This window comes from Thalassophryne amazonica, chromosome 18, assembly GCF_902500255.1.
Source record: "Thalassophryne amazonica chromosome 18, fThaAma1.1, whole genome shotgun sequence".
Lineage (NCBI taxonomy): Eukaryota > Metazoa > Chordata > Actinopteri > Batrachoidiformes > Batrachoididae > Thalassophryne > Thalassophryne amazonica.
In genome coordinates, this window is record NC_047120.1 from 50,980,336 (window position 1) to 51,006,905 (window position 26,570).

Consider the following 26,570-nt stretch of genomic DNA (forward strand, 5'->3'; position numbering starts at 1 on the left):
ATAACTGGAACCCTGAATGGAACCAGCTGTCACCACGATGCTGACGGTGAAATTCTGGCATTGACCCCAGTGTTTCCTGTTCACTGAACTGACAGCAAGTTGCCACCACGCCGTGTCGGTTGGGGGTTGGCTGTGTTTTATTCCGGTGAATTTCCTCATGTATGTATGCCGAGATCCAAATATTTGGACTTGGATGCTTCAAAATCAGATTATTATTATTATTTTTTTTTGCCAATACCAGGGCTATGAACCACACTGCTAGAATCTTACTGAGTCAAAGCTAAACTGTGGAGACACCGATGCTTCATCTGTTATGTCTACGGGTAAAATGTCAGTTCATCTTGTGCAAACTGGTGAACGGTGCTGTAGGTTTGGAATTGCTGCTCAAAATCGACAAACAGCTCAGATGGTTTTTGCTCTGAACTGAAGCTTGAGGGGAATTTTGTGAAATTCCGTAAGGTGTTGAGAAGATGTTTTTGGGGCAGAGGTTACATGCCGAAGAGAATTTTGGTCTGCTAGGAGTAAAAGTTTGTGCATCACCCTGCTGGATCCTGTCAGACATCAAACAGGGATGTTGAGATGATGATGATGATGCAGAAACAGGGGCTGCCTGCAGAGACAGAATGTCTAGATGAGAATTTGGAAGGAGCCAAATTCTACAGACGATCAGCAGCCAGGTGGCCAAAATGAAGAAACGCACAACTGATGAGGTGATGAGAAAAGCTAGAGAGAGAGCTTTACATTGCTTTCTTTAAACTGGTATTAGGTCCTGATGAATTGCACCAGGTCAGATTCGGGTTTGGGAGCACGCACTAGAGCTTTGCATTGCCAGACCCACCGCCTCATGGAACACCTTTGATTCCTGACTCCAAATCAGAAATGCGGTCTATCCTTATCTCCTCAAAGCAATCACTGATCTCCATTAGCCAGTTGTTACGTGAGTGTTGCCTTAGCCTGGTGTCATCGCTGTAGTCCTCAGCAAGAAGGCACTTATGCAGCGGATCATGTTCGGTAAGACGCATCACAACCATATAGAGTTAGAGCTGATGCTTCAAAATGCAGGTACATAACAGGCCCCAACCAGGTCATTTCAGTCATCAAAGGATTCTGTGTGTGTAAGACATCAAGACCTCACCTGAGGTCACAAAGATCACATCCAGGTCTCACCGGAAGCACAAGGATTCTCAGGACTTGGACCTTTGTTGTCTTTCCAAAGATACAACATGACCCCCCCACTGCCAAAGAGGCACTATCGCTACATTCTCCAAACAACACCATAAAATTTCATTTAAATGTTTTTTAAATGTGTTTTTGAGATATGCTGCTAACAGGCGGCTTGACACACGGAACAGGAAACAATGGTTTTAAAGAGCAACCACATCCAGTGGCACTGTTTCAGAACCTCATGATGAGCCTGATCTGAATTCTGCTTCAGTTCTTATGAGCCACATTGTGGCCTTTAAATTATTTACAAAATGGTTTCCATCTCTTTCAAAGACAAGGAGCTCTCTGGATCATCTGGGGTTGGAGTTGGAAATGTTCTGCAATTTCTAGCTTCATGATTTTTCTTGCTGGTTCGACGTTTTGGGGCAAAACTGCCGGACTCCTGTCCATCAAGCCTCTGCACCATCACCTCCTGCTGGCCACCAGAAACATCCAGATCGTTACCAGGCGGACTGGTTTGGGGGTGCAGGGAGGTATGTCGCTGCTGTCTGATCCCTGACCCCAGACTACAGCCCACCCCAACTCCACTGAGGCTAAGTGTTCTGGGATTGGCGGCAGACGAGCTGACGCTGTGGGAGGTAGTGTGCGACATCATGCCGCCATAGTAACAGCTGCCTCCGCCTCCAGTGCTGGTCATCCTGGCTTTTTGTTTCAGATCCAGCGCCAGGCTGCGTCTTAGCCACGCCTTCTTTACTTCGGCCTGAACCTGAGAAAAGAGAAAAAGAAGACACCTGTTAATATAGGTCACCATGTGTATTAAGAACAGTGAATGAAGGGGGTTTTACCCAAAAAATACCATATAAATGCTGTTAAAAATCTGATTTCCAAGAAGCAACCTGTTTCTGTGCCTGTCACTTTAAATGTAAAGGAGGTGCAAACTGCCCCACCCCCTCTCCAAAAACAGGGGCAACAGGAGCAAAGTTGATTGAACCATCTGTTTCTCATTGATCATGTGGGCTTGGCCCACAGAGCGCTCAGTGGGCGAGCCTCACAGACTACTCAAGAATTTGCATATGTCAAGGATTTTTTTTTTTAATTTTAATGTTCCAGTCATAAATGTTGATTATAGCAGGAGACTTTCGACATGCATGGACACAGAATTGGAGGACTTTAATAGGAAATCCACATTTAGTAATAAAAAGCAGATTTTAAGTAAAATCTTTGTTGAAACTGTTCTTACTCTATCAAAACCCATATGTAATTAACTCTTTAAATTTCAGTTGCAGTTTTATTACCTCACCATTGCAGAAACAGTAGATGAAGGCCACAAAAAATCCCTGAAAGGACAAAATGTAACATTTATGAAAAGGAAGCATGTGATCAGCATTCATTATCAATGTGTGAGAGTAGAAAAGAAATCATTCATACGCTCTTATTTATCCTATTATTGATGTTACTGTTAATAAATATGTAATAACTTTTTTCCTAACCTGGGATGAGTTGAAAAACATCTCATAATGCATCTGCACCTGCCACACCAGACCAGTGACCTCGGTGTAAGGAAACGCCATGAAGACCATGTAGTGAACCCCAAACAAGGGCATGAGGACTAAAGTGGACTTCAGCAATTTCCTGCAAATAATAATAACAATAATTGGCATGCCTGTTGTGTTGAACAGTTTATAAAAGCTCATTTGCTTTGGTAAGTAATAAAGATTTATTCATAATGTTGACAACATTTCTAAAATTACTAACTTCTTACATGCTTCAACTAAAAATTAGGCTCTTAGATCAATCAAATCCAGCAGAAGAACATGTTCAAACACGTTATCAAAATTAGCAAAGGCAAATATCTTGATGAGTGATTGTAACTCTGAAGTTTTTCACTCTTCAGTGAGATTTCAAATAAGCCATTACCGGTACTGCTGCTGAGGATTCCGTTTACCAGTGGTGGTTTCCCACAGTTTTGATGCCAGAACTCTAATTATGTTGAGGAAGAGGATAAAATTCACCTGCAGGGGAAAACACAAGCAAAATAGAAGTTCAAAACACAATGAACTTTGATATGTTAAATGTCATTAGTGTTAACAATTAGGGAATAACCCTGTTGTGTCTGATGATTTGCGGACGTTCATGCTGGTTATACGGTTGCAAATTGAGCTTTACTGGTGACGCGTGAGCAGAGCTGCCAAACAGCTATTTGCGACTGTATAACAGCATGAACGTCCACAAATCATCAGACACAAGGGGGTTATCCCCATTCTAATTCAATTCCATTGTTTCCACAGTTTATTTTTCTGTAGGTAATTTGGTCAGCAATGCTTACGTCTAGCCGAGGCAGCGTAGCTCCAATAACGGTCATGGTGCGGAGTAATCCATGAAAAATAAAAAAATCATCAAAATCCATCAAATCCATCAAATGTGAAACGGTAATTCTGTATCAGAATCGTATCCATATCAATACTTTTGTATGATAGCTCAACTCACCCATTTTGGCGGCGGAGTCGGGACGCGACTTTCTCTTGCTCTCAGCTAACAGCGCTAACAGCTAGCAGCGCGTGCAGCCGGTGTTCTGTCGAATTGTACGCCTTGTTGCATAAATCAACAGTTCCGCGTCCCAACAATATTGTGCATGCACAGTTGCACAGTGGACAGGAATGACATTCGACGGGAATGACATCTCGTCAGAACACCAGTCATGGCGCAGAGTAATACATCCAAATGTGAAATGGTCGAATATTTTGCCACTGTTACCCTGATATTATACGGTCTGAAATCTCACATGCTTAACCAATCAGATTTGTGGAAAAATGTAATTGGATCAGAATTAGTAATATTCAATCCTGAGTGTTCCAACGCCAACTTTATTGCAGAAAGTCAATGAATCCCCAATGCAAAATACCATATCAATGTCACTACTCATGGTGCTGTTCGCACTTGCACAATGAAATCACTTAATTCCTTATCCTTACCACAATGGCTGCCAAAATGGGAACTTGGTAGATCCACTTAAGGTTTCCAGCACTGATGTCCCAGCATCTTAGAAAAAAGATTGAAAAAAATGTCAAGTGAACATTTGTCCCACACAATAAGATGCTAAATCTTTTTGAGGTTTACCCTGAAGAGGTAATAACAGTTCAAAGCAGGCATGTATTTAAACTGTTTTAGTTAATTTTGTTTTGTTTTTCTCCAGTTTTGGACAGATTTCTTGTTTCATAGAAGATGTTGAACAGATTAAGCATTGTGGTATCATCAAGTACCTGTAGATGAAAGGCTTAACTTCCAAGGATATTTATGTTGATATGTTTGCTACATTAGGGGCTGATACTCCAGCTTTGGCAACAAAGAATAAAAAGGGCAGCTATAGGTAAGAGGTCTCAAGAGAACCTAGAAGATTGCTCAAGGTGTGGACAGCCTATAAATGCCATCAGTAAAGAAAACATTTTTTGGTAATCAGGTAACTGATTATCAATCAGACAACAAAAACTGCTGTAATGTCTTCTGAGAGAGTTGAAAACATTCTCCTTACAAAATGTAGAATGTCAAAAATGTTCTACTAGGTTGGTGCTGCATCTTTTGACCCCTGAACCCTGGTGAACCACAGTTGTTTAAAAGTTGTATGCAAAAGTTTGAGCACACCTGATAATTTTCATGATTTTCCTTTATAAATCATTGGTTGTCTGGATCAAAAATTTCAGTTAAATGTAGCAGACAAACACAGTGATATTTGAGAAGTGAAATGAAATTTATAGGATTTACAGAAAGTGTGCAAAAATTCTTTAAACTAAATTAGGCAGGTGCATAAATTTGGGCACCCCAACAGAAAAAATACATCAATATTTATTAGATCCTCCTTTTGCAGAAATGACAGCCTCTAAATGCTTCCTATAGCTTCCAATGAGAGTCTGGATTCTGGTTGAAGGTATTTTGGTCCATTCTTCTTTACAAAACATCTCAGGTTTGCTGGTTTCTGAGCAAGGACAGCCCCCTTAAAATCACACCACAGATTTTCTATCATATTCAGGTCTGGGGACTGAGATGGCCATTCCAGAACGTTGTACTAGTTCCTCTGCATGAATGGTTTAGTAGATTCTGAGCAGTGTTTAGGGTCGTTGTCTTCTTGAAAGATCCAGCCCCGGCGCAACATCAACTTTGTCACTGATTCATGAACATTGTTCTCAAGAATCTGCTGATATTAACTGGAATCCATATGACCATAAACTTTAACAAGATTTGCAGTAGCTACACTGGCCACACAGCCACACAGCATGATGGAATCACCTCCAAATTTTACTGTTTTCTTGGAATGCTGTGTTCTTTTTCAGCTATGCATACCGCCCCTTGTTATGTCCAAATAACTCTATAATAAGGCTTCCTCTGCATTACAGCATCTCCTTGTGCAAAGTGCGCTGTATAGTTGAACGATGCACAGAGACACTATCTGCAGCAAGAGCATGTTGTAGGTCTTTGGAGCATGTCTGTAGGTTGACTATGACTGTTCTCACCATCCTTTGCTTCAGCTTATCTGAGATTTTTCATGGCCTGCCACTTTGGGCCTTAACTAGTACTGTACCTGCGGTCATCCATTACCTCACTATTTTCCTCACAGTGGAAACCGACAGCTGAAATCTCTGAGATAGCTTTTTGTATCCTTCCCCTAAACCATGATGTTGAACAATCTTTGTTTTCAGGTCATTTGAGAGTTGTTTAGAGGCTCCCATGTTGCCACTCATTAGAAGAGATGCAAAGAATGGAAACATTTGCAAATGGCCACCTTAATTACCCTTTCTCATGTTTGGACTCACCTGTGTAAGGGGGTCAAGGGTCAGTGAGCTTACCAAACTAATGTTGTTTTCCAATAATTAGTGCTACGAGCAGTGGTGGGCACAGATAACCAAAAAATTAACTTCAATAACAGATAATCAGATAACTGAAAAGTTATCTTCGATAAAGATAAAACAATAAACCACCCAAAAATGTATCAGAAGTTACAGATAACCAATAACAGATAAATTCCAATATTACCTCTGACACATCTACAACTAGTAGTAGAACAAATTTAATAGCTTACAATAATATTAAAAATAAAAACAGACACCAACAATAAGACCACACTTTTTTCTTTCTACATTCTGCCCCTGCTGGAAGCGCTTACTTACTACAGAGCTCCCAACACAGAGACACTCCAAGAGCAACCATAAAGCCAACTCTCTATCAATTATGACACGCCCGTCAGGCGCAGGTCTTGAAAAATAAAGTCATGCTGACTTATGGTTTTGTGTTATGTGTTGGACGCAGCTCGGAGAACCGACCAGCATTTGAAGGACCCAGTATGAAATAAGCAGAGCACGGTACAAAGGCTAACTGAATTTAATACATAACAGTGATGTGATACAAAACAACAAAAGAGTGTGCGGTCTGGCGTGGTGGTGATATGGTGCGCTCCCAGCAGCGCTAACGGTCCGGAGCCAGAAGCCGTTCGGACCCAAGGACCCCGCCGACACCCCCCAGGTGGCCGCAACAAACCGAGTCTGTGAAAGAAGGAACCATTATGTGAGTCCACACTCTACACACAGAGAGACCACTCAAAGGTGTACATAAACAGCAAACACTTCCTGGCTTAATTACTAATCAGCTTCCCAACCTGCAGGCATGGAACATCCAGTTCACAAAACTCCACTGCAGTGGAAGCCGATACATGACTAACGTACAGCTCAATATAATAAGGTGTGAGGGACACCACATTTACTGACTGTATAAACGTTAGTCACAAAATCTAACGTACCTCAGGAAGTGTGCTGACGAGCGTGAGACCTCACCCCCTCCTCTTTCACAGACCGTGCATCAAACCCTGGACGTTCTCTGCATCCACTGATGATGAGATGGCTCCCGAGACGACGATCTCACCCGTCTGGTCACAAGGTCGAGTCTCTGGCAAATACACACTGTACACTCCAGTCTTAAATGCCACCATGTTCCAATCCATATAGATGCACCACAGCTGTGAGTCCTGACGAGCCGCAGGTGATCAGGGTGAGGTCCTGATAACCTCAGCAACACAGCCACTCAGTCCCAAATGCAAGCCACCTGGAAGGAAAAACAAAAGACAGAAACAAAAAGGCAGCCAGGCCCCCCAGCCATACAACAGTTTTGATTATAAATAACATTAATACCGATAGAATAACTCCATTAATGTCAATTATGTCATTTGTACAAAGTTAAAATATAACATATATCTTTTAATGTTGAGTAAGGCACTAATTCTGAGGTTTTGTAACAAACAGACAGATCGCAAAGGATTCTGGGTAAAAGTGCCTCTTTTTGGAGCGAGGCGAAGGGGAAGGTGAAGGGCTACAAATCCCTCCATTTGGAGGGGTAGGAGGAGCTTACTGCTGTCTCTGAAAAAACAAACATGGCGCCGAAAGAGCCGCACAAATGAAGCGGCTTTCATTACAAATTACGCTGTTTAGAAAGTTATAACTTGCCAAAAAACTTTACAGGCAGTTGTCTATGACAGCAGCGTGTCTGCTGCTGGATGCATGTTGCGTATGTTGTCGTTCTGAAGAATATCGTAACGTCGCTCGTGCGCTGCGTTATAATGCACATACACACGAACGCTACGATAAGACACTTTTATATCTCACAACGGAGAAAATCATGATAAAGTGTAAGCACGTTAATTTGTATGTTCATAAATCTTTGGATAATATCAATCCCTGCTGTTGGATTTCAAGGTCTGTAACACGTGTGTATTTTGTAAACAAATGGAGCCCTGAACACACTCATCTAATAAGCTTTCAGGCAGAAAATGAAAAGTTTCATCAATGGGAATAACTTGTTTCTCTTTTGTCTGCACATGATTGAGATGCTTTTTATACAAGCAGCTCTCTTCTATTTGCAAAGGTTATGGCTGTGTGTCTGTTACAAAACTTTTAACAGGTGAGTGCTAAACTAATTTTAAAAATGCTTGTCGCCGTTCAGCTTCGTTTATTTTGTTTATCGGTTTAAAAGTTATCAGACAAAGATTAATCGGAAGATAATTGGTCCGATAATGGTTTTTAAAGTTATCTAAAAAGATAATCCGATAAAGAACACATTATCTTCGATAATTATCTGTTATTGGATTATCGGAAGTGTGCCCACCACTGGCTACATGTACTCAAATCAATAAAATGACAAAGGTGCCCAAATTTATGCACCTGCCCAATTTTGTTTAAATAATTATTGCACACTTTCTGTAAATACTAGAAATTTTATTTCACTTCTCAAATAGTGTGTTCATCTGCTATATGATATATTTAACTGAAATTTCTGATCCAGACACCAAATGATTTACAACCCCAATTCCAATGAAGTTGGGAGGTTGTGTAAAATGTACTAAAAACAGAATATAATGATTTGTAAATCCTCTTCAACCTATATTCAATTGAATACACCACAAAGACAAGATATATAATGTTCAAACTGATAAACATTATTGTTTTTGTGCAAATATTTGGTCATTTTGAAATGGATGCCTGCAACAAGTTTCAAAAAAGCTGGGACAGTGGTATTACATCACCTTTCCTTCTAACAACACTTAGTAAGTGTTTGGGAACTGAGGACACTAATTGTTGAAGCTTTGTAGGTGGAATTCTTTCCCATTCTTGCTTGATGTACGACTTCAGTTGTTCAACAGTCCGGGGTCTCCGTTGTCGTATTTTGTGCTTCATAATGCACCACACATTTTCAATGGGTGACAGGTCTGGACTGCAGGCAGGCCAGTCTAGTACACGCACTCTTTTACTACGAAGCCACGCTGTTGTAACACATGCAGAATGTGGCTTGGCATTGTCGTGCTGGAATAAGCAGGGACGTCCCTGAAAAAGACGTTGCTTGGATGGCAGCATGTGTTGCTCCAAACCCTGGATGTACCTTTCAGCATTGATGGTGCCATCACAGATGTGCAAGTTGCCCATGCCATGGGCACTAACACACCCCCATACCATCACAGATGCTGGCTTTTGAACTTTGCGCTGGTAACAATCTGGATGGTCTTTTTCCTCTTTTGTCCAGAGGACATGACGTCCATGATTTCCAAAAACAATTTGAAATGTGGACTCATCAGACCACAGCACACTTTTCCACTTTGCATCTGTCCATTTCAAATGAGCTCGAGCCCAGAGAAGGCGGCGGCATTTCTGGATGATGTTGATATATGGCTTTCACTTTGCATGGTAGAGTTTTAATTTGCACTTGTAGATGTAGCGACGTACTGTGTTAAATGACAATGGTTTTCTGAAGTGTTCCTGTGCCCTGCAGTAAGATAATTTACACAATGATGTCTGTTTTTAATGCAGTGCCACCTGAGGGATCGAAGGTCACGGGCATTCAATGTTGGTTTTCACCCTTGCCGCTTACGTGTAGAAGGTTCTCCAGATTCTCTGAATCTTCTGATTATATTATGGACTGTAGATGATGGAATCCCTAAATTCCTTGCAATTGAACGTTGAGAAACATTGTTCTTAAACTGTTGGACTATTTTTTTCATGCATTTGTTCACAAAGTGGTGATCCTCGCCCCATCTTTGCTTGTGAACAACTGAGCCTTTTGGGGATGCTCTTTTTATACCCAATCATGAGACTCACCCTATTTCCAATTAGGTGTTCTTTGAGCATTCATCATCTTTCCCAGTCTTTTGTTGCCCCGTCCCAACTTTTTTGAAATCTGTTGCAGGTATCCATTTCAAAATGAGTAAATATTTGCACAAAAACAACAAAGTTTATCAGTTTGAACATTAAATATCTTGTCTTTGTGGTGTATTCAACTGAATATAGGTTGAAGAGGATTTGCAAATCATTGTATTCTGTTTTCATTTACATTTTACACAACGTCCCAACTTCATTGGAACTGGGGTTGTATAAAGGAAAATCATGAAAATTATCAGGGGTATCAGGGGTTCCCAAACTTTTGGATACATATCATGGTCAAATTTCAGTTTTTTGAAGCAGAACCAGCCAGTTTTTTCAAATATTTCTTACCCTAGGAAGAGTGCTGAGGCGAACACTTTGAGCCAGAGACAAGGAAGCAATCCATGCAAAGAAAACTCAAACTCTTATGAAACAAGGCCATGGTTGTTTTATATGAGAAGAAGATGAGAACTTTAGTTTTCTGGTATGCAAAGAGAATTGTTCTCATGGACTACTAAAATGACAATCAATACTGTGCCATTTGTTCAAGCCCCTACACAAGGCTAGTAAATCTAAACAACGGGATCTTGTTTCACCAGGATAATGCCCCAGCCCACTACCATGATAGCTGTTGACTTCACCAGCCATACTACCCAGATCTGACTCGTGTGTATCTAAAGATGAAAACATATTTGGCTGGGAAGAAATACTGGAGGAACAATGTCATCATATCTACCAGGAGTGATGATTTTAACCACCAGAGTGGAGGTTTCTAAGGTAAGGGGATCCAAGCACTGCTGAAACACTGGAAAAAGGATGTGGACCTCAAACATCCAAAATCCACATAGAGCCTCTTCCTACAAGGGCATCATGGTTTGCCTGTTAGGGTTTGTATGACCACATGACTTACTGTGTGTCTGCCAGCGATGCTCGAACACTGACCCAAATAGACACAAACACAACTGGAACACCTGAAATGAAATACACCTGTTTTAAGGAATCATACTACAATTTGACAAACATTTGTCTGTCTGTTCCCCAACTCCTCACATGTACTTTGGTAAATTTCCACCAAACGTGGTATGTGGATTAAGGGCAACCCCAGAATTGCCCTTAAAGGGCTTGTTTTGGTAAAGGTCAAGGTTATTGTGGTCAAAGGTCAAAATTTTCCTTTTCATTCTGATGTCCACCAAATGTAGCACACATATCTAGCTGGGTGAGCTAGATAGTATGTGTGCCCAGATGAGCTCAAATTGACCAAAGGCCAATCATTGGGGTCAAGGCCATTCGGGTCAAAGACCAAATGTTAAGTGTTTTACTCCAATTTGCATCAAACATGGCACATATATGAAGGTGGGTTCTTGAACTGCCCAGCAAGGTCAAATTTGCCAGAGGTTACTGATTAGGGCTAAGGTCATGTCTGCCTGTTTGTTGAGCTACTCCTCCCACGTCCTTTTGATGATTTCTACCAAACTTAGTATGTCATTGAAGGTTGACCCTGAAAACTGCCTTGAAAGACATCATTTTGGCAAAGGTGATGGTCAAGGAATTTGATTTTCAACCCCATGTGGAACAAATGTGGCACCTACTTACGGTGGATTCCTCATTTGCTCTGTCAAGGTCAGCCAGAGGTCAATTATTTGGGTGAAGGTCAAGCTCATTTGGGGTCAAATGTCAGATTGTCATAGCCCTTACTGTCTTTGTGCTCATGGGTAATATTACCTAATAAAAAAAAACACATGAGGAGGTTGGTGGATCAGAAGTATTCTGATTACACTGCTTTAGATATAGTAGAGCAGACGGACTTGATGCTCTCCTCACCCCAGCCGAGAATGGTAAGGAGCCACAGGTAACTCTTATCAGAGAGGAAGGCCATGAAGATCAGGCTGTGTAGGTACAACCCCTCCACCAGGATCCAATAGTGATTGGTGGCCAGGAAGTAAAGGAAGAGCGTGACAACAGCTTTACATCCAGACTGAGGAGGAAACAGACACAGTGAAAAGTCACCTTATGAGATGGGTGAAAAACCTCCCCAAACACACTTGGAATCAAAGCGTCGCCATGAAATCCAAAGTTACTGTGTAAGTCCTGTGCTCGCTGAGCTCAGGCTCTGACTTGCTGTCATCAGAGGTGGAGTAGAGCACAGCGTCCTTCACAAAGATGCTGATGGCTCGACATATGAAGGAGGTGAAGAGGTGAATGTGGATGTAATTTCGTGTGCAGTGGAGTCGCCTGAAAGGAGAGACAGAGAGGAGTATTTTTATGAACTGTGCACCTTCAGCAGAGTTTGTAATACAACACACAAAACTGATTCCTATGCAATAAAACTAGTTATACAAATACATATTATTTTCACTATCAATTATGGAGTAGTTTGTTATGTGGGCCGCCCGAAGAGGAGGTACTGCTGGCCAACAGCAGAGGGCGCCCTGCCTGTTGTCGGGTTTCAGGCACCAGAGGGCGCAGTCACCACCCAGGAGCCAGGACTAACAGCTGTCAAAAATCATCTCATCACCATCCCATCCCATATAAGACTGGAGGAGACACCACATCTCTGCCGAGATATCAGTTTACCACTCAGGTAAAACTCTCAGCCGCGTCTGTGCTCATCGCACTACTCATTGTCTTTCTTTGAAAACCTTCGCAGACGGACCTGTTATCTTCAAATCAGCTGGAGCTGGGTTTTGGACGTTTGAAGAGTGACGGACTTCACTCCTCTTTCCAAAACCAGAGAAGTAACAGTCGGTCACTGCACGTATCTGTGTTTTTGTGTCGGAGGTGGAGATTCTCCCACAAATGGAATCGAAATGAATTGCTGATTGTTCTGCTGGGTGTGCACACACCCACCATTAACCTGTCTTCTGTTCCTGCCAGCAGTACCGGATCTGACAGCTGAAGTAGAGGCCACCTGCGGACTCGGGACTTGGCGGCTCCGGTGTACTGCAGGTCTTTGTTGGTGGCGGAACCTTGTGGGCCCCGGCTCTTCTCTGGATAAGCGTCTCCTACCCTCGGACCTGCCCACACGTCACCTGTTGAATTTTGTAACTGACTGTCTAAAAGTAGTATTCGACCTGTTGTGCACATTTGCCACAATAAATTGTATTTATTTGACTATCTATTGACCGTTCATTTGCGCCCCCTGTTGTGGGTCCGTGTCATTACACTTTCCCAACATAGTTTTTTTTATTAACTGTTTCACTGATGAAATGCCAGAAAAGAGTAAGAAAAAGATCATACACAGGAGGTAACTTCAAATACTCTAATTCTGCTTGAACCAGTTTATCTAAAATATCAAGATCAAAACGGGTGTTGCACCATACAATGAAATTGGTACTTTGTCATTGGAATATTCATTGTTGTGCAAAGAGCAGCAACAGTCACACGGCATCAGGTGCATGTGCATTATTGTAACAGGTCTGAAGTACACTGAGGAAAATGTACACACTTTATCTTTGGTTTAGAAATGCTTTAAACGAGTGCACAAACATCTGATATAACATACATTTAAAGCACCTAAACAACACATGTAGCCTGTCTATAATTGATGATTAAATGGAGATTATCTCTAATTTTTACAATTTAAAGAAATTTTAAAACATTGTGATGACATAGTTATTTAAAGGGACTCATTATTATTATTTTAATGGACTTGGAAAGAGTGTATGACCAGGTCCCTCAAGATGTTCTGTGGATTGTTGGGAGTATGGAGTACCGGAACCACTGCGATGCATGATGCGGCCTCTACGAGGTCTGTCAATAAAGTATAGGTCCTTTTTATTTTTTTCAAAAACTATATGGATTTCATTCATATGTTTTTACGTCAGACATGCTTGAACCCTCGTGCGCATGCGTGAGTTTTTCCACGCCTGTCGGTGACGTCATTCGCCTGTGAGCACTCCTTGTGGGAGGAGTCGTCCAGCCCCTCGTCGGAATTCCTTTGTCTGAGAAGTTGCTGAGAGACTGGCGCTTTGTTTGATCAAAATTTTTTTCTAAACCTGTGAGGCACATCGAAGTGGACATGGTTCGAAAAATTAAGCTGGTTTTCAGTGAAAATTTTAACGGCTGATGAGAAATTTTGAGGCGATACTGTCGCTTTAAGGACTTCCCACGGTGCGAGACGTCGCGCAGCGCTCTCAGCCGCCGTCGTCAGCCTGTTCAAGCTGAAAACCTCCACATTTCAGGCTCTATTGATCCAGGACGTTGTGAGAGAACAGAAGTTTCAGAAGAAGTCGGTTTCAGCATTTTATCCGGATATTCCACTGTTAAAGGAGATTTTTTTAAATGAAAGACGTGCGGACGGGTCCGCGCGTCGGCTCGCAGCCGCCGTGACGCTCCGCCACAGGAAAAACACCTCTGTTGGAAGCCTTAAGGACAAGTTGGAACATGTCCTGCTGTTAAACAATTTCTCATACACTCACTCCACTGAAAGCCATCAAAAGCCACCTGGATTTTACAAATGGTTATCAACACGGAGGTGTTTTTCCTGTGCCGCTGCACCGCGTTGGCTGCGTCCCGTCTTTCATTAAAAAAATCTCCTTTAACAGTGGAATATCCGGATAAAATGCTGAAACCGACTTCTTCTGAAACTTCTCTGTTCTCTCACGACGTCCTGGATCAATAGAGCCTGAAATGTGGAGGTTTTCAGCTTGAAACAGGCTGACCTCGGCACCTGAGAGCGTTGCACGACGTCTTGCACCGTGGGAAGTCCTTAAAGCGACAGTATCACCTCAAAATCTCTCATCAGCCGTTAAAATTTTCACTGAAAACCAGCTTAATTTTTCGAACCGTGTCCACTTCGATGTGTCTCACAGGTTTAGAAAAAATTTTGATCAAACAAAGCACCAGTCTCTCAGCAACTTCTCAGACAAAGGAATTCCGACGAGGGGCTGGACGACTCCTCCCACAAGGAGTGCTCACAAGCGAATGACGTCACCGACAGGCGTGGAAAAACTCACGCATGCGCACGAGGGTTCAAGCATGTCTGACGTAAAAACATATGAATGAAATCCATATAGTTTTTGAAAAAAATAAAAAGGACCTATACTTTATTGACAGCCCTCGTATATGATCAAAGTATGAGCTGTGTCCACATTGTCGGCATCACATCAGACTTGCTCCCGTTGGGTGTTGGACTCCACCAGGGCCACCCCTTGTCACCAATCCTGCTTGTGATGCTCATGAAAAGGATGTCAAAGCGCAGTCAGGGACAGGAGGGTGTCTACTTTGGGGACCTGAGAATTGCATCTCTGCTTTCTGCAGATGATGTGATTCTGTTGGCTTCAGGCTGTGACCTCTGGTGTGCACTGGGAAGGTTTGAGGATGAATGTGAAGCATGTGGAATGAGGATTAGCACCTCCAAATCTGAGGCCATAGACCTCTTTCGGAAAAGGGTGAATTGTCCCCTCTGGGACAATGAAGAGTTTTTGCCTCAAGTTGACGAGTTTAGGTATCTCTGGGTCTTGTTCATGAGTGGGAGTAAGTTGGAGCATGAGACCGATAGACAGAATGGGGCCATGTGTGATGTTTTAAGGATGCTGAACTGAACCGTTGTGGTGAAGAAAGTGCTGAGCCAGAAGGTGAGACTCTCAATTTACCAGTCAGTTCACACTATCATCACCTATGGTCATGAACTTTTGGTAATGACTGAAAAAACAAGGTCGCTGATGCATGCAGCGGAAATGAGATTCCTCCATCTACCTGCTGGGCTTACACTCCAGCACTAGGCGAGAAGCTCGAATATCTGGTAGAGACAGGTAGTAGAGCTACTGCTTCTTCACACTGAATGGAGCAAGCTGAGGTGGTTTGGACATCTGGTGGGGAAGCCCCCTGGACACCTCCCTTGGGAGGTCTTCCAGGCATGTGCAACTGGGAGGACATGCTGGAGGAATTATAGCTCCAAGATGGTTTGGGAACACCTTGGAATCATCCAGGAAGAGTTAGAGGACATGGTTGAGCATAGGGAAGTGTGGGATGAGCTGCTTGGTCTACTGTCACCACCTCCCAGACTGAGCTAAGTGGCGGAAAATGAATGAAAATGCTGTTGTTTGCCTTTCGGTTGCTCCCGTTTTGTTCTGGGTTACCACAGCAAATCCTGCAGATCTGCATTGGGATGTGGCACAAGTTTTATACCGGATACTCTTCCTGATGCAACTTCCAGTTTTAGATGGAGAAGCACACATAGCTGCTGGTCTTCTGAAGCGGTCTCCCATCCAAGTAATAAACAGGACCTACACTGCTTATCTTCTGAGAACTGACAGGATCAGGCTGGCACAGAGCAGCCCGGCTACAAATGAATGAACAATAATATCTCCTTTAAATCAGTCAAAAAAATATTTTACGCATTTTAATGGGAGCTGAAAGCAGCCTGTCCTTGGTATAAGTATTCTTTATCTTAAATAAAACAATGGCATTATGAAAAGTACATTAATCTATTGGTTTGTGACAGGGGCATTTAAGCAAGGCACTTTCATAACAGGTGCACAAATTCATCTTGTGACGGGGGCATGACATGTGGCGACCGGGTGGGGGTGGGGGGAGTATGGTTAGGAAGGGGAGACACTTACATTATGGTTATGGTTACAGTTAGGAAAAGGGTGAGGATTACAAATAGCAAAAAAAAAAAAAGTGTCACGAAAATTCACCCTATTAAGGTTTCAAATTCTGCAAAATCTTGCAAAACTTCAAAGAGGTCGCTGTGCTGCGAGATGTCAGTAACACTGAGAAATGCATTGAGATGCTCTGATAACACTGCAATTTAACCGCTGCCCACAGGCAACGGTATCATCATTGCAAGGTAAAACTCTTTGTACGAGGTCTGTCCAAAAAGTATCGGACCTTTTTATTTTTTGCAAAAACCGTATGGATTTGAATCATGTGTGATTGCATCAGCCAAGCTTGAACCTTTGTGCGCATGCGTGAGTTTTTTCACGCCTGTCAGTTGCGTCATTTGCCTGTGAGCAGGCTTTGTGTGAGCAGTGGTCCACTCCTCTCATCGGATTTTTATTGCGAATAAATGTCTGAACGATTTGGAGCTTTGCTGCATCAAATTTTTCCAGAAACTGTGAGAGACATCCAGGTGGACACCATTCGGAAAATTTAGATGGCTTTCAGCGACAATTTTATGGGGATTACACAGATTAAGGAGTACTCCAGCCGGTTTAAAGACCACCCACAGCGTCTGAGAGCGTGGCGCGCTCCGAGCGCCGATCGACAAGCTCAAACCCCGCTCAAACAACCAGATCATTTCCAACGTGAAGGCTTTGTTGATCCGGGACATTGCCTAACTTTCACAAAAAAGGCAGAAGGCATGGACATCCGCACTTTTTCGGCACATTCTACTGTTACAGGAGTTTTCATGGAAAGAGAAGCGGAGGATTGCGCCACCATGCCGCTCATGGCGCAGGACAAAACCACCTCCGTGTTGGTCTCACAGGATGGCTTTCAGATGGCTTCCGGTTGCTTTTCAGTCATGTGAGTATCCGAGAAATTGTGCATGAGCTGGACATGCCCCAACATGTCCTGTGAGGCTTCATCACGGCGGTGCTTTGCGCCATGCGGCTCCGCCGCGACACGCGGAGTTCCTCCGCACGTCTGTCTCAATGTGCCGAAAAAGTGCTGATGTCCACGTCTTCCGCAATTCCTGTGGTAGTCAGACGACATACCGGATCAAGACAGCGTCCAGTTTAGAAATGAACGGCACATTCCACTGTTACAGGAGTTTTTGTCATGGAAAGAGGAGCGGAGGAACTCCGCACGTCGCGGCAGAGCCGCATGGTGCAAAGCAACGCCGTGATGAAGCCGTCCTGTGAGACCAACACGGAGGTGGTTTTGTCCCGCGCCATGAGCGGCATGGTGGCGCAATCCTCCGCTTCTCTTTCCATGAAAAAAACTCCTGTAACAGTAGAATGTGCCGAAAAAGTGCTGATGTCCACGTCTTCTGCCTTTTTTGTGAAAGTTAGACGATGTCCCGGATCAACAAAGCCTTCACGTTGGAAATGATCTGGTTATTTGAGTGGGGTGTCAGCCTGTTGATCGACGCTCGGAGTGCGCCGCGCTCTTAGACACTGTGGGCGGTCTTTAAACCGGCTGGAGCACTCCTTAATCTGTGTAATCCCCATAAAATCGTCGCTGAAAGCCATCTAAATTTTCCGAATGGTGTCCACCTGGAGGTCTCTCACAGTTTCTGTAAAAATTTGATGCAGCAAAGCTCCAAATCGTTCAGACATTTATTCGCAATAAAAATCCGACGAGAGGGGTGGACCAGTGCTCACACAAAGCCTGCTCACAGGCGAATGATGCAACCGACAGGCGTGAAAAAACTCATGCATGTGCACGAAGGTTCAAGCTTGGTTGATGCAATCACACGTGATTCAAATCCATATGGTTTTTGCAAAAAATAAAAAGGTACGATACTTTTTGGACAGACCTCGTATATTGTGCCTAAAACGCTCATGAATAAATTATCTGGGTTTTTAGACATTGTTATTGTTTGTTTTATGCAAAACATGCAAGAAGCTCAGGTTGTTTCTCCGTTATTTTCAATGGGAATCGCTGTGAGCTGCGATGGCTTCCTGTTCTTGTCTTTGCGGTGGAAACTGAAGTTTGCTCTTTAAAATCCTGATTATTGTCCTTTACAACACTGTCCAGTTTGTTCCAGAGTAACATGTATATATAAAATGTCTGAAATTCGGTTTACATTTATTAAATTTCACGCAAGTTCTAAATGTAGCAGACATGGATTATTTGGAATATTTGTTTTAGCAAGTTTTCAGGGTCTCATGCATGCAGCCTCTTATTAACGTGATGAAAAGCATAAAAAAAATTACATTTTAGTAGTATAATGTTTATTTGCAATTATCATGTGGATTCTCTATGTTGTTTTTACTACAGCAGCACTCTGGCGCGCAAGGGATTATGGGATATCTCAATAGGGCAAATGGGGTGCTTTCCTGATGGTTATTCCATTTTCATGGTGTGTGTGTCTATCTATCTATCTATCTCTCTATCTCTCTATCTCTCTATCTATATATATATATATATATATATATATAATCTTACTTGAAGAAGCAGAGAATGGAGACGGCCACCAGTAGTGATGCCAGAGAAATGGAGTAACCCACAGTGTACATGAGACGGAGTCTCGCAAATACCTGAAATGTAGAATATTCAGTGTAAACGTCAACTTAACAGGACTTTTTCTTCCTTTATAGGGAAACATCATTTACTGAAACTTTCATTGCAGTTTTTATTCATTTTTGAAGATACTGCTTCCATTTTTATTGCGACACACACACACACCTCCTCTTGGTTCCTGTGGTTGGAGGTTAGGTACACGGTGCATTCAGTGTAGTTGGCCCATGTTCGGTTGATGCTGAGCACCTGTTCCCAGTTCCCCGACGCATCACAGTGGCGGTAGGCATGGCCTGAGTCACAGGAATGCAGCACACAGTCATAAGGCGCACAAAATTAACACAACTGCTCTAGAGTCTGGGAGGTGGTGACAGTAGACCAAGCAGCTCATCCCACACTTCCCTATGCTCAACCATGTCCTCTAACTCTTCCTGGATGATTCCTCTGTCAGCAAATTCACTGATGTGACTGAAAATTACGTGATATTTCAACTGAAGAGTCTGTCTTTATGTCTCAAATCTGGAAAAAAAAAAATCTAATATGGCATATCCACACTCTCATACAGAATAAATTTGACTGTTTATTCTGTTCTTCCATAAGTTACTTCACAAAAGAGTTGGCAAAATATCTGATTCAGGATATTTCAGATAATTATGTAAACCTAACCTCATACTGCTGTCTAAAAACAGAAGTGATTGACTCAAGTAATAACTGGCTTAAAGCTGCAGTGTGTAGGATTTAGGGATGTTTATTAACAGGAACAGAATATAACATTTGTAACCATCTGTTCATTCATGTGTAATTAATTGCCTGCAATATTTAGTATTTTAAGAGGTTTAAAAGTCACATTCTGTTATAATCTGATCAATGTTGTGTTTTGAGTGACATGGATCACAGCCAATCAGAGTAGAGCTGCACCATGACATCAGTCGGTGCAGTGCTACATCAGTTGGTAAGGTTAGACCTTACTTGTGTGAAGCGCACTGAGGCAACTTTGTTGTGATTTTGTGCTTTATAAATGAAAATATAGTCGCTGGTCTCTTCAAAACCGCTTTGTTTTGTGTTTCTCATATATAATGTAAAAGCTCATGAGAAATAAGCACTTCTAAAACTTAAACGCTGTATTTGGAACCTATTAACACCTCTTAACGTATTTCTAAGACATTTTTATGGAGGTTAGCATGGTGACATCACTTCCTAGTTTAGCGACTTGCTAACTGCTTCATTTCTGGGATGTTATGTAAAAGCAAGTGAGAAATAAACACTTCTAAAACTGAAAACGTTGTTCTTGTAACCTGATAGCACCTCTGGTGTCATTTACAAGACATTTTGTGGACGTTAGCTTGCATGCTAACTTTCGCGAACTCAAAGCTAACTTTCTATGGAGCTAAATTTGCTAGAGTGATCTACGAATATTCCTTTATTTGCACAACATGAACAAATGATTTGATTTAAACATGTACAATTTGTACGTAAGACAACAGGATCTTAATAATGAATTAAACAACTGCAAATTATAAAGAACACAATGCTGGTACAGCTGAGGGTATGTTAGCATTGCGTTATATTTCATTTTTGTGAAGTGGAGGATCACATATGTTGCTTATCGCAACAGATTAAAGGCAGCATGAATCCCTGCAAACAAAAAAGTGAAAACACAACGGGAAACAGAATTGTGACTGGGCCACAAGATAATGTAAACTGCAACCTCACCACTAGATGACACTAAATCTTACACACTGTAGTTTTAAATGACAAAAACATTGAATAGTGTCACAGGAGGACTTTGTGCTAAATTGTCCTACCTTTGTGGTTGAAGTCATAGATGTAGTCTGGACATGGCACTGAGACAAGTTCTCCTGCTTTGCTCCACGGCCAGCATATAATTCCGTCCCATTCTGGAACACAGTCACCTTCTTTTGGACAAATGAGAACAAACTATTTTTAGTTTCTGCCTCACAGTACAAATGAAAAACACACAGCTTTTGTTCGTGCATCAGCTCAGATCTGCTTTTGCAGAGATACGGGCTGCAGGATATTAAACGGATGTTACGCTGGATCTGATCCTGAATAAATTACTGATTATGAAATACTCCCAGTGCCATATTTGTCCATTTATATACACTTGTGCCAACACTGAGTAATCCTCTTAAGCATAATTTCCTTCATACGGGCCAAACGTTAAAAAACCCCTCTCATAACTATGTATAATACTACATTGATATAATTAGCCATGCTCCTCCTCTATACAACAACCAATAGAAATGCATAAACCTTTAACGAGGGGCATCTGTGCTCGGATATTCTTTTCACATTTGGCATGGGCACCCATCAGCACAAAGATCTGTTCATCTCGTGTGATGACATCATCAGAATCTATCTGCAAAAGACACAAAGGAAAAACCCGACAACTGATGGATGCTGAATAGAAAAAGAAAAAGTTAGATTAATTAGATTAACACTCTCAGGTTTGCAATGCAGCAATAAAACAACTATATATTAAATTTCACGTCCATGGTCTCAAAATATCTTCAGACCATACATACAAACACAGAGGTGATGATAATCACAAGGCTAATTAAAATATTATAATAATTAGATGATGTAGGATTCACAAAAAGACCATACATTTGACGTTTTTGCTTAGTGTTATATTTGTGCTTTTTTTTTTTTTTCACCCAAAGCCATCAAATACGACCATTGGGTATTGCAAAGGCTTTGTGTCCATCTGTCTGTGCTCAGCATAAGTCCAGTCCTATTACTGCCTTAAGTCTTCAAATTCACAGAGAACATTCTTGGGACACAGACCGTGGACAAGTTCAAAGATAACCTTGACCTATTTTAAGATCTGTTCAATTTTCTTTTTCTTTTGAGTGGCCAATTAGAGTAGAGCTATGCCATGACATCAGTGGCATGTTTGTCTAAAATTATTTCATTTATGTGTTTATATAGCCTCTTTGCCATATATTATGTAAAAGCTAGCATGAAATAAACACTTCTAAAACTGAAAATGTTGATTTTGTAACCTAATAACACCCTCTGAACTTATTTACAAAACATTTCACCGACGTTAGCGTGATGACATTGCAGGCTGGTTTAGCTAGCTGCAATACTCCATTTCGTTTGTGTGTTAATATTACCTCTTTGTCATTTATTATGTAAAAGCTAGCATGAAATAAACACTTCTAAAACTGAAAACGTTGATTGTGTCACCTAATAACGCCTCTGAACTTATTTACAAAACATTTTGACATTGCAGGCTGGTTTAGCTAGCTGCAATAATTTCATTTGTGTGTTAATATAACCTCTTTGTCATTTATTATGTAAAAGCTAGCATGAAATAAACACTTCTAAAAGTGAAAATGCTGTTTTGGGAACCTAATAACGCCTCCAGAGCAAAATCGCAGACGTTAGCGTGCATGATAACTTTCACTAATTCAAAGCTAACTTCCTATGGAGTTAAATTTGTCCCATTATACCCGCGAATGCAAAGAGGGCGATCTACAAATATTTCTTGATTTGCACAACTTCCACTCTTGTCAAAAGCTCATGTACACGCACAAGCAAGGCCTCAAGCAGACACAGCTAAAACGTAAATATTGTTTTTGATTGATTGAATGATTGATAGAGAGGCTTAGGTCCTTAATAATTAATTAAACAACTGCAAAAAAAGAACATGATGCTCATATGGCCAAAGGTATTTTAGCATTGCATTATATTTTTAAATATGCTGAATACGAGCTGTTGATGTCTTGCGTTGATTATTGCAATTTTTTCAACCACAATCGCTCCCATTTTTCAAACGTGGTGTCAAATAGTTGTGGGACAGTGCAGTATGTGTTGATCCTTCACCAACTCCAGTTTTCCAGTGATGAGGCCGCCGTCTCAGCCACACAGGGATCTCAGGACCTTTCGTATGCAGGTGACAGCTCGTCCACACAAGCAGCTTTGTGTTCAAGAGAACATTTCGCAACCAAACAGCAAAACTAGCAGCAAGTCAGCTCTAGCCCTCACGTAAGTGAGACGCTACAAAGTTTCAGAAGTAAAATCTAAAAAGCGTGTCCGTGAGACAGCTAATGCTCAGCGTATGTGTCTGTGCCGACTGATTTGTGCAGGTCAGGACAGCCGAGGGCTGAGATTGTAAGTGTATGTGGGTGTAACACTTGGGATTGACCCCAAAAAAAGCAAAGAGACATAGATCAGATGAGACTGGACTGTCATGTTTGCACGGGTGAAAGGTTAAAGAGGTCAGACATGTGTGTTTAAGATGTAAAACAGACTGTTTTCATTTTCTGATGGCAGGGACAATAGCTTTGGTTTCAGTGCAGCTGTTGTGCAGGAACAACTTTGCTGTTTCTAATTTACGCAGCGTTTGTTGTTTTTTTGTTTCATTCAGGAAGATCTGCTGTTACTCTGGGCTTGTTTGAAAAATATGATAAATGGACTGCATAGAATGAGTTGGTTGCATGTTTGTTTTTAAATGTCTCTTTGCGTCATGTCTTTTTATTTTTTTTTCACAGCTCAGCCAGTGGGCTACATGTCACTTTGTGCAAGGAATTAGTCATGCAACATTTTACTTGATTACTTTAGGAAGGACATGGAAGTATTAAAAAAAAAATTAAAATCCCACACCATATAAAAACACCGCATTTATCAAATGAGCAATACAAGTATGATCTGTTCTGTTCCTCTGGTAATGACCCATAGTTATAGACATACAGTCATGAAATAACATGAATGAGAAGCAGTTCACTCGTCTCATTCATGTTCACATCTGTTGGCAAGTCTCCAACCGGCTGCACGCATCTTGTGGACGATGCGCCGCAGGACACTGTGTCATGTGGAACAGAGCTCACGTGGGTGACGTGACAGTGAGATTGCCTACTGGGAGCAGCCTGTCCATGTGCACGCTGTGTGCACTTGCTTGCTGCAGCCCATCGCCACAGTGATATATGTTTTTATTTATGTCCGCTTGATGACAGAAAACAGACACATGTGTGTCACAGTGGGCAGTTGTTAGTCCATGTCCGTCCAAACAAAGTACTGTCCAGCTGGGATGTCCAGATCCACAGATTTCCACAGCCGCTTCAGTGGGAGGACACACCTCCTGTCATCTCAGTGCACAGACCAAAGCCACACTTGTGTGGGACTTAGACAAAATTCTCTGTGAGTATGAAAGTGAATGTCTGCAGTCTGTTACCGTGCCAAGAGTGTGACTGACTACATATTTTCTAAGTGCCATGGGAGCGGTGTTAGATGTTTGTGCATGTCACCTGGGATTTGGCCGGCACCTGCCGCAAGAGGGTGTGATAGATTCACACAGCGCACACTTTGTCTTTCAGGCGCTTGTGTGTGCAAATAGTTGTAGCAGCAGGTTTACGAGGCATTGGAGGCAGGGACGACATTGCACGGTTTGCACACGATTCTTGTGTCATGCGCATTAAGTGTGCACTTCGTCCAAACTTCGCACTATGTGTGAAGGGGCCCTTAGGCATGGCGACCTAGAGAAGGCTGTCGATTTAGGGGGTCAATAGGTTAAAAGTTAAAAATTCACTGAACTGTACTGCAGAAAAAACGTCCAACTTCAACGATCAACATTTGCCCAGAGATTTGTAGATTTGTGCAGATTATGGGCTTGTTTTATTTGGAGGATGGGTTTATCCAAAGCCAGCTAAAAAATAATGAAATGCCTCTAAATATAAAAAGTACATAGTAATATTGTTATTTCTAAATTTGTTGTTTTACTGGCATACCCATGATGAAAATACATTTTAAAAAAATACATTTCTAAACTTTTGCACAGTATCATATGTTCAAAAACACAAGAAAAAATAAAGAGAGTTACATACATGAAATTCTCTATATTTGCCTCACGATGCAGCAGCACTGAAGCCTTACTTCTGACTCAAATCAAGTAAAATACATTTCACCACAAGTCTGTATTTAGCACACAAAACTTGTCTTTTCAACATTTTTAAATGAGGCTTTGAGTAGCCATCATGCTGAGACTTTACTTGTCCTGTCAGCAGACATCTCTGTCTGTCAGTGCAAGAGTCAGCAGAACAGTCCAAGCGCCACCCTTTAAAGAAATATGAAAATTCCCAGCATTTATGTTAAAGTAACCAATAAATTCACCTTAAAAAATGGTTTGGATAAACAGCGCACACTTACCAGACCTGTCACTGTTATTACAGTGTGGACGAGAACCACGGCAGCAAATCCCCACGCAGACAACATGATGTCAAAATCAGAATGTTTAATTCACATACAGCTTCTTAGATCATTTTATCCTCCTCAGGGTGCATCGAAGGACACTGACAAACTCTTAGGTGTCTGTAGACATTTTATCTTGCAGATTCTCCTTGAATTTTGAGGCCAATCAATTTATAATGCTGCATCCTTTGAAACTCCTAAAGATCAACAGGTATTACTTATCGCGCTTGAAGAGTCACCCAGGGCAGCCTGCTGGTTTCTCTTTCTTGCGGCGTGAGAATGTTTCTGTGGGGAAACAGGAGAAGAAAAAGAGAGGAGCCTTGTGGAAGAAGTCTCCTCCTTCTGCAGATCTTCCTACTGTTTTCTGTCAGAGATAGTTTTTGTCTTAATTGTTTGTGGCTCCACCTCACTTAACTCCTTCTATTCCTGTGCCACATTGGGAAATCTTCACCCCCTTTTCTCCATCTGCCTTTCATAATTTTAGCTTTGTTTTCCCCTTCCAATTCCACTTTTAGACTATTTTATCTAAGCAGTGTTCTTTCATCTGGTATTTCCTCATCAAATGCAGTAAGTCATTCATATGTTGTTGACATGAATATTACGTTGTTCCAGCGTTTAGTACATGTGACCTTGGTTTGAGAAATAATGTGTTCAGGCTGTACACTGGGTCACTATTATTTGTTTTCCCATCATCATAAATTGAAAGATTTAATAAACTTTCATCCCATGAGACTGACATTTTCCGTGGTGTTCCCACGCTGTTTTGAAAGACAGTGACATTGCTCATATTTATACCCACTCTTTACTGTGACAAGTTATCCAGTAAACCACTTAAACTCTGGCAGACACACAGAGCACTTTATCATCATAATCACCATCATTATTATTACGGTAAATTCACATACTTATTAACATTTGCATTGGTTATGAGCCAACATTTCACAAAAATAAGGGTTCTCTTCTCTTTTTTCTACAGTCTTTTATTCATGACGAGGGCTCACCCCCATGTAGATATGAAGGGCTCATTTTAAGATCATAAAAATGCATTTATTCACAAATGAGCAGGTGATTATGAAAATTATTTTCCATTTATGCTAATAAACATATATCAAGATAAATTGGAAACCATTAATCCCAAATTGGGATTTAAGAAACTGGAAAAATAAAAGATTACAGGTGACCACCAGGACAAGTGCAGAGCCAGATGCCAATTTAAAGCTGTACGACCTTCTGTTTTTTTTTTTTTTAGATTTAAGTAATGAAAATCATTTTCTTTTGCATCACCTACAATTTTATTCCTTGGCATTTAAATAAGGAATTCATAATATTATATTGCCAATATCATCAAAATTCAAGCTGTCTGGAAACAATTTATAATTTTGACCCCTGATGGGT

General features: G+C 41.5%; 1 protein-coding gene across 2 annotated transcripts; it reads right to left on the reverse strand.

The window, feature by feature from the left end:
• Window positions 1-1,092: 1,092 nt before the first annotated feature.
• On the reverse strand, window positions 1,093-25,631 carry pth3r (parathyroid hormone 3 receptor). Of its 2 annotated transcripts, none has more exons than XM_034194201.1 (13): window positions 25,134-25,631; window positions 21,237-21,342; window positions 20,768-20,878; window positions 19,131-19,255; window positions 18,891-18,982; window positions 11,912-12,065; window positions 11,655-11,808; window positions 10,744-10,804; window positions 4,137-4,203; window positions 3,082-3,176; window positions 2,655-2,796; window positions 2,460-2,501; window positions 1,093-1,930 (listed from the first exon to the last, which is right to left on the reverse strand). In XM_034194201.1, the coding sequence occupies exons 1-13, from the start codon at window positions 25,197-25,199 to the stop codon at window positions 1,469-1,471; spliced, it is 1,677 nt and encodes a 558-aa protein (XP_034050092.1). In that variant the 5' UTR covers window positions 25,200-25,631; the 3' UTR covers window positions 1,093-1,468. The 2 variants fall into 2 exon arrangements, with proteins under 2 accessions (XP_034050092.1, XP_034050093.1); XM_034194202.1 differs by having other exon boundaries at window positions 1,641-1,930; window positions 2,465-2,501.
• Between the last annotated feature and the right edge of the window lie 939 nt (window positions 25,632-26,570).

Bases quoted from the DNA above. Each gene is read 5' to 3' on its own strand.
- pth3r (XM_034194201.1), bottom strand. From the start codon at position 25,199: ATGTTGTCTGCGTGGGGATTTGCTGCCGTGGTTCTCGTCCACACTGTA. The intron at 21,343-25,133 runs GTAAGTGTGCGC...TGTCTTTTGCAG, and splicing joins TAATAACAGTGACAGGTCTG to ATAGATTCTGATGATGTCAT. The intron at 4,204-10,743 runs GTAAGTCATGTG...CTTTTTTCTAAG, and splicing joins GCATCGCTGGCAGACACACA to ATGCTGGGACATCAGTGCTG.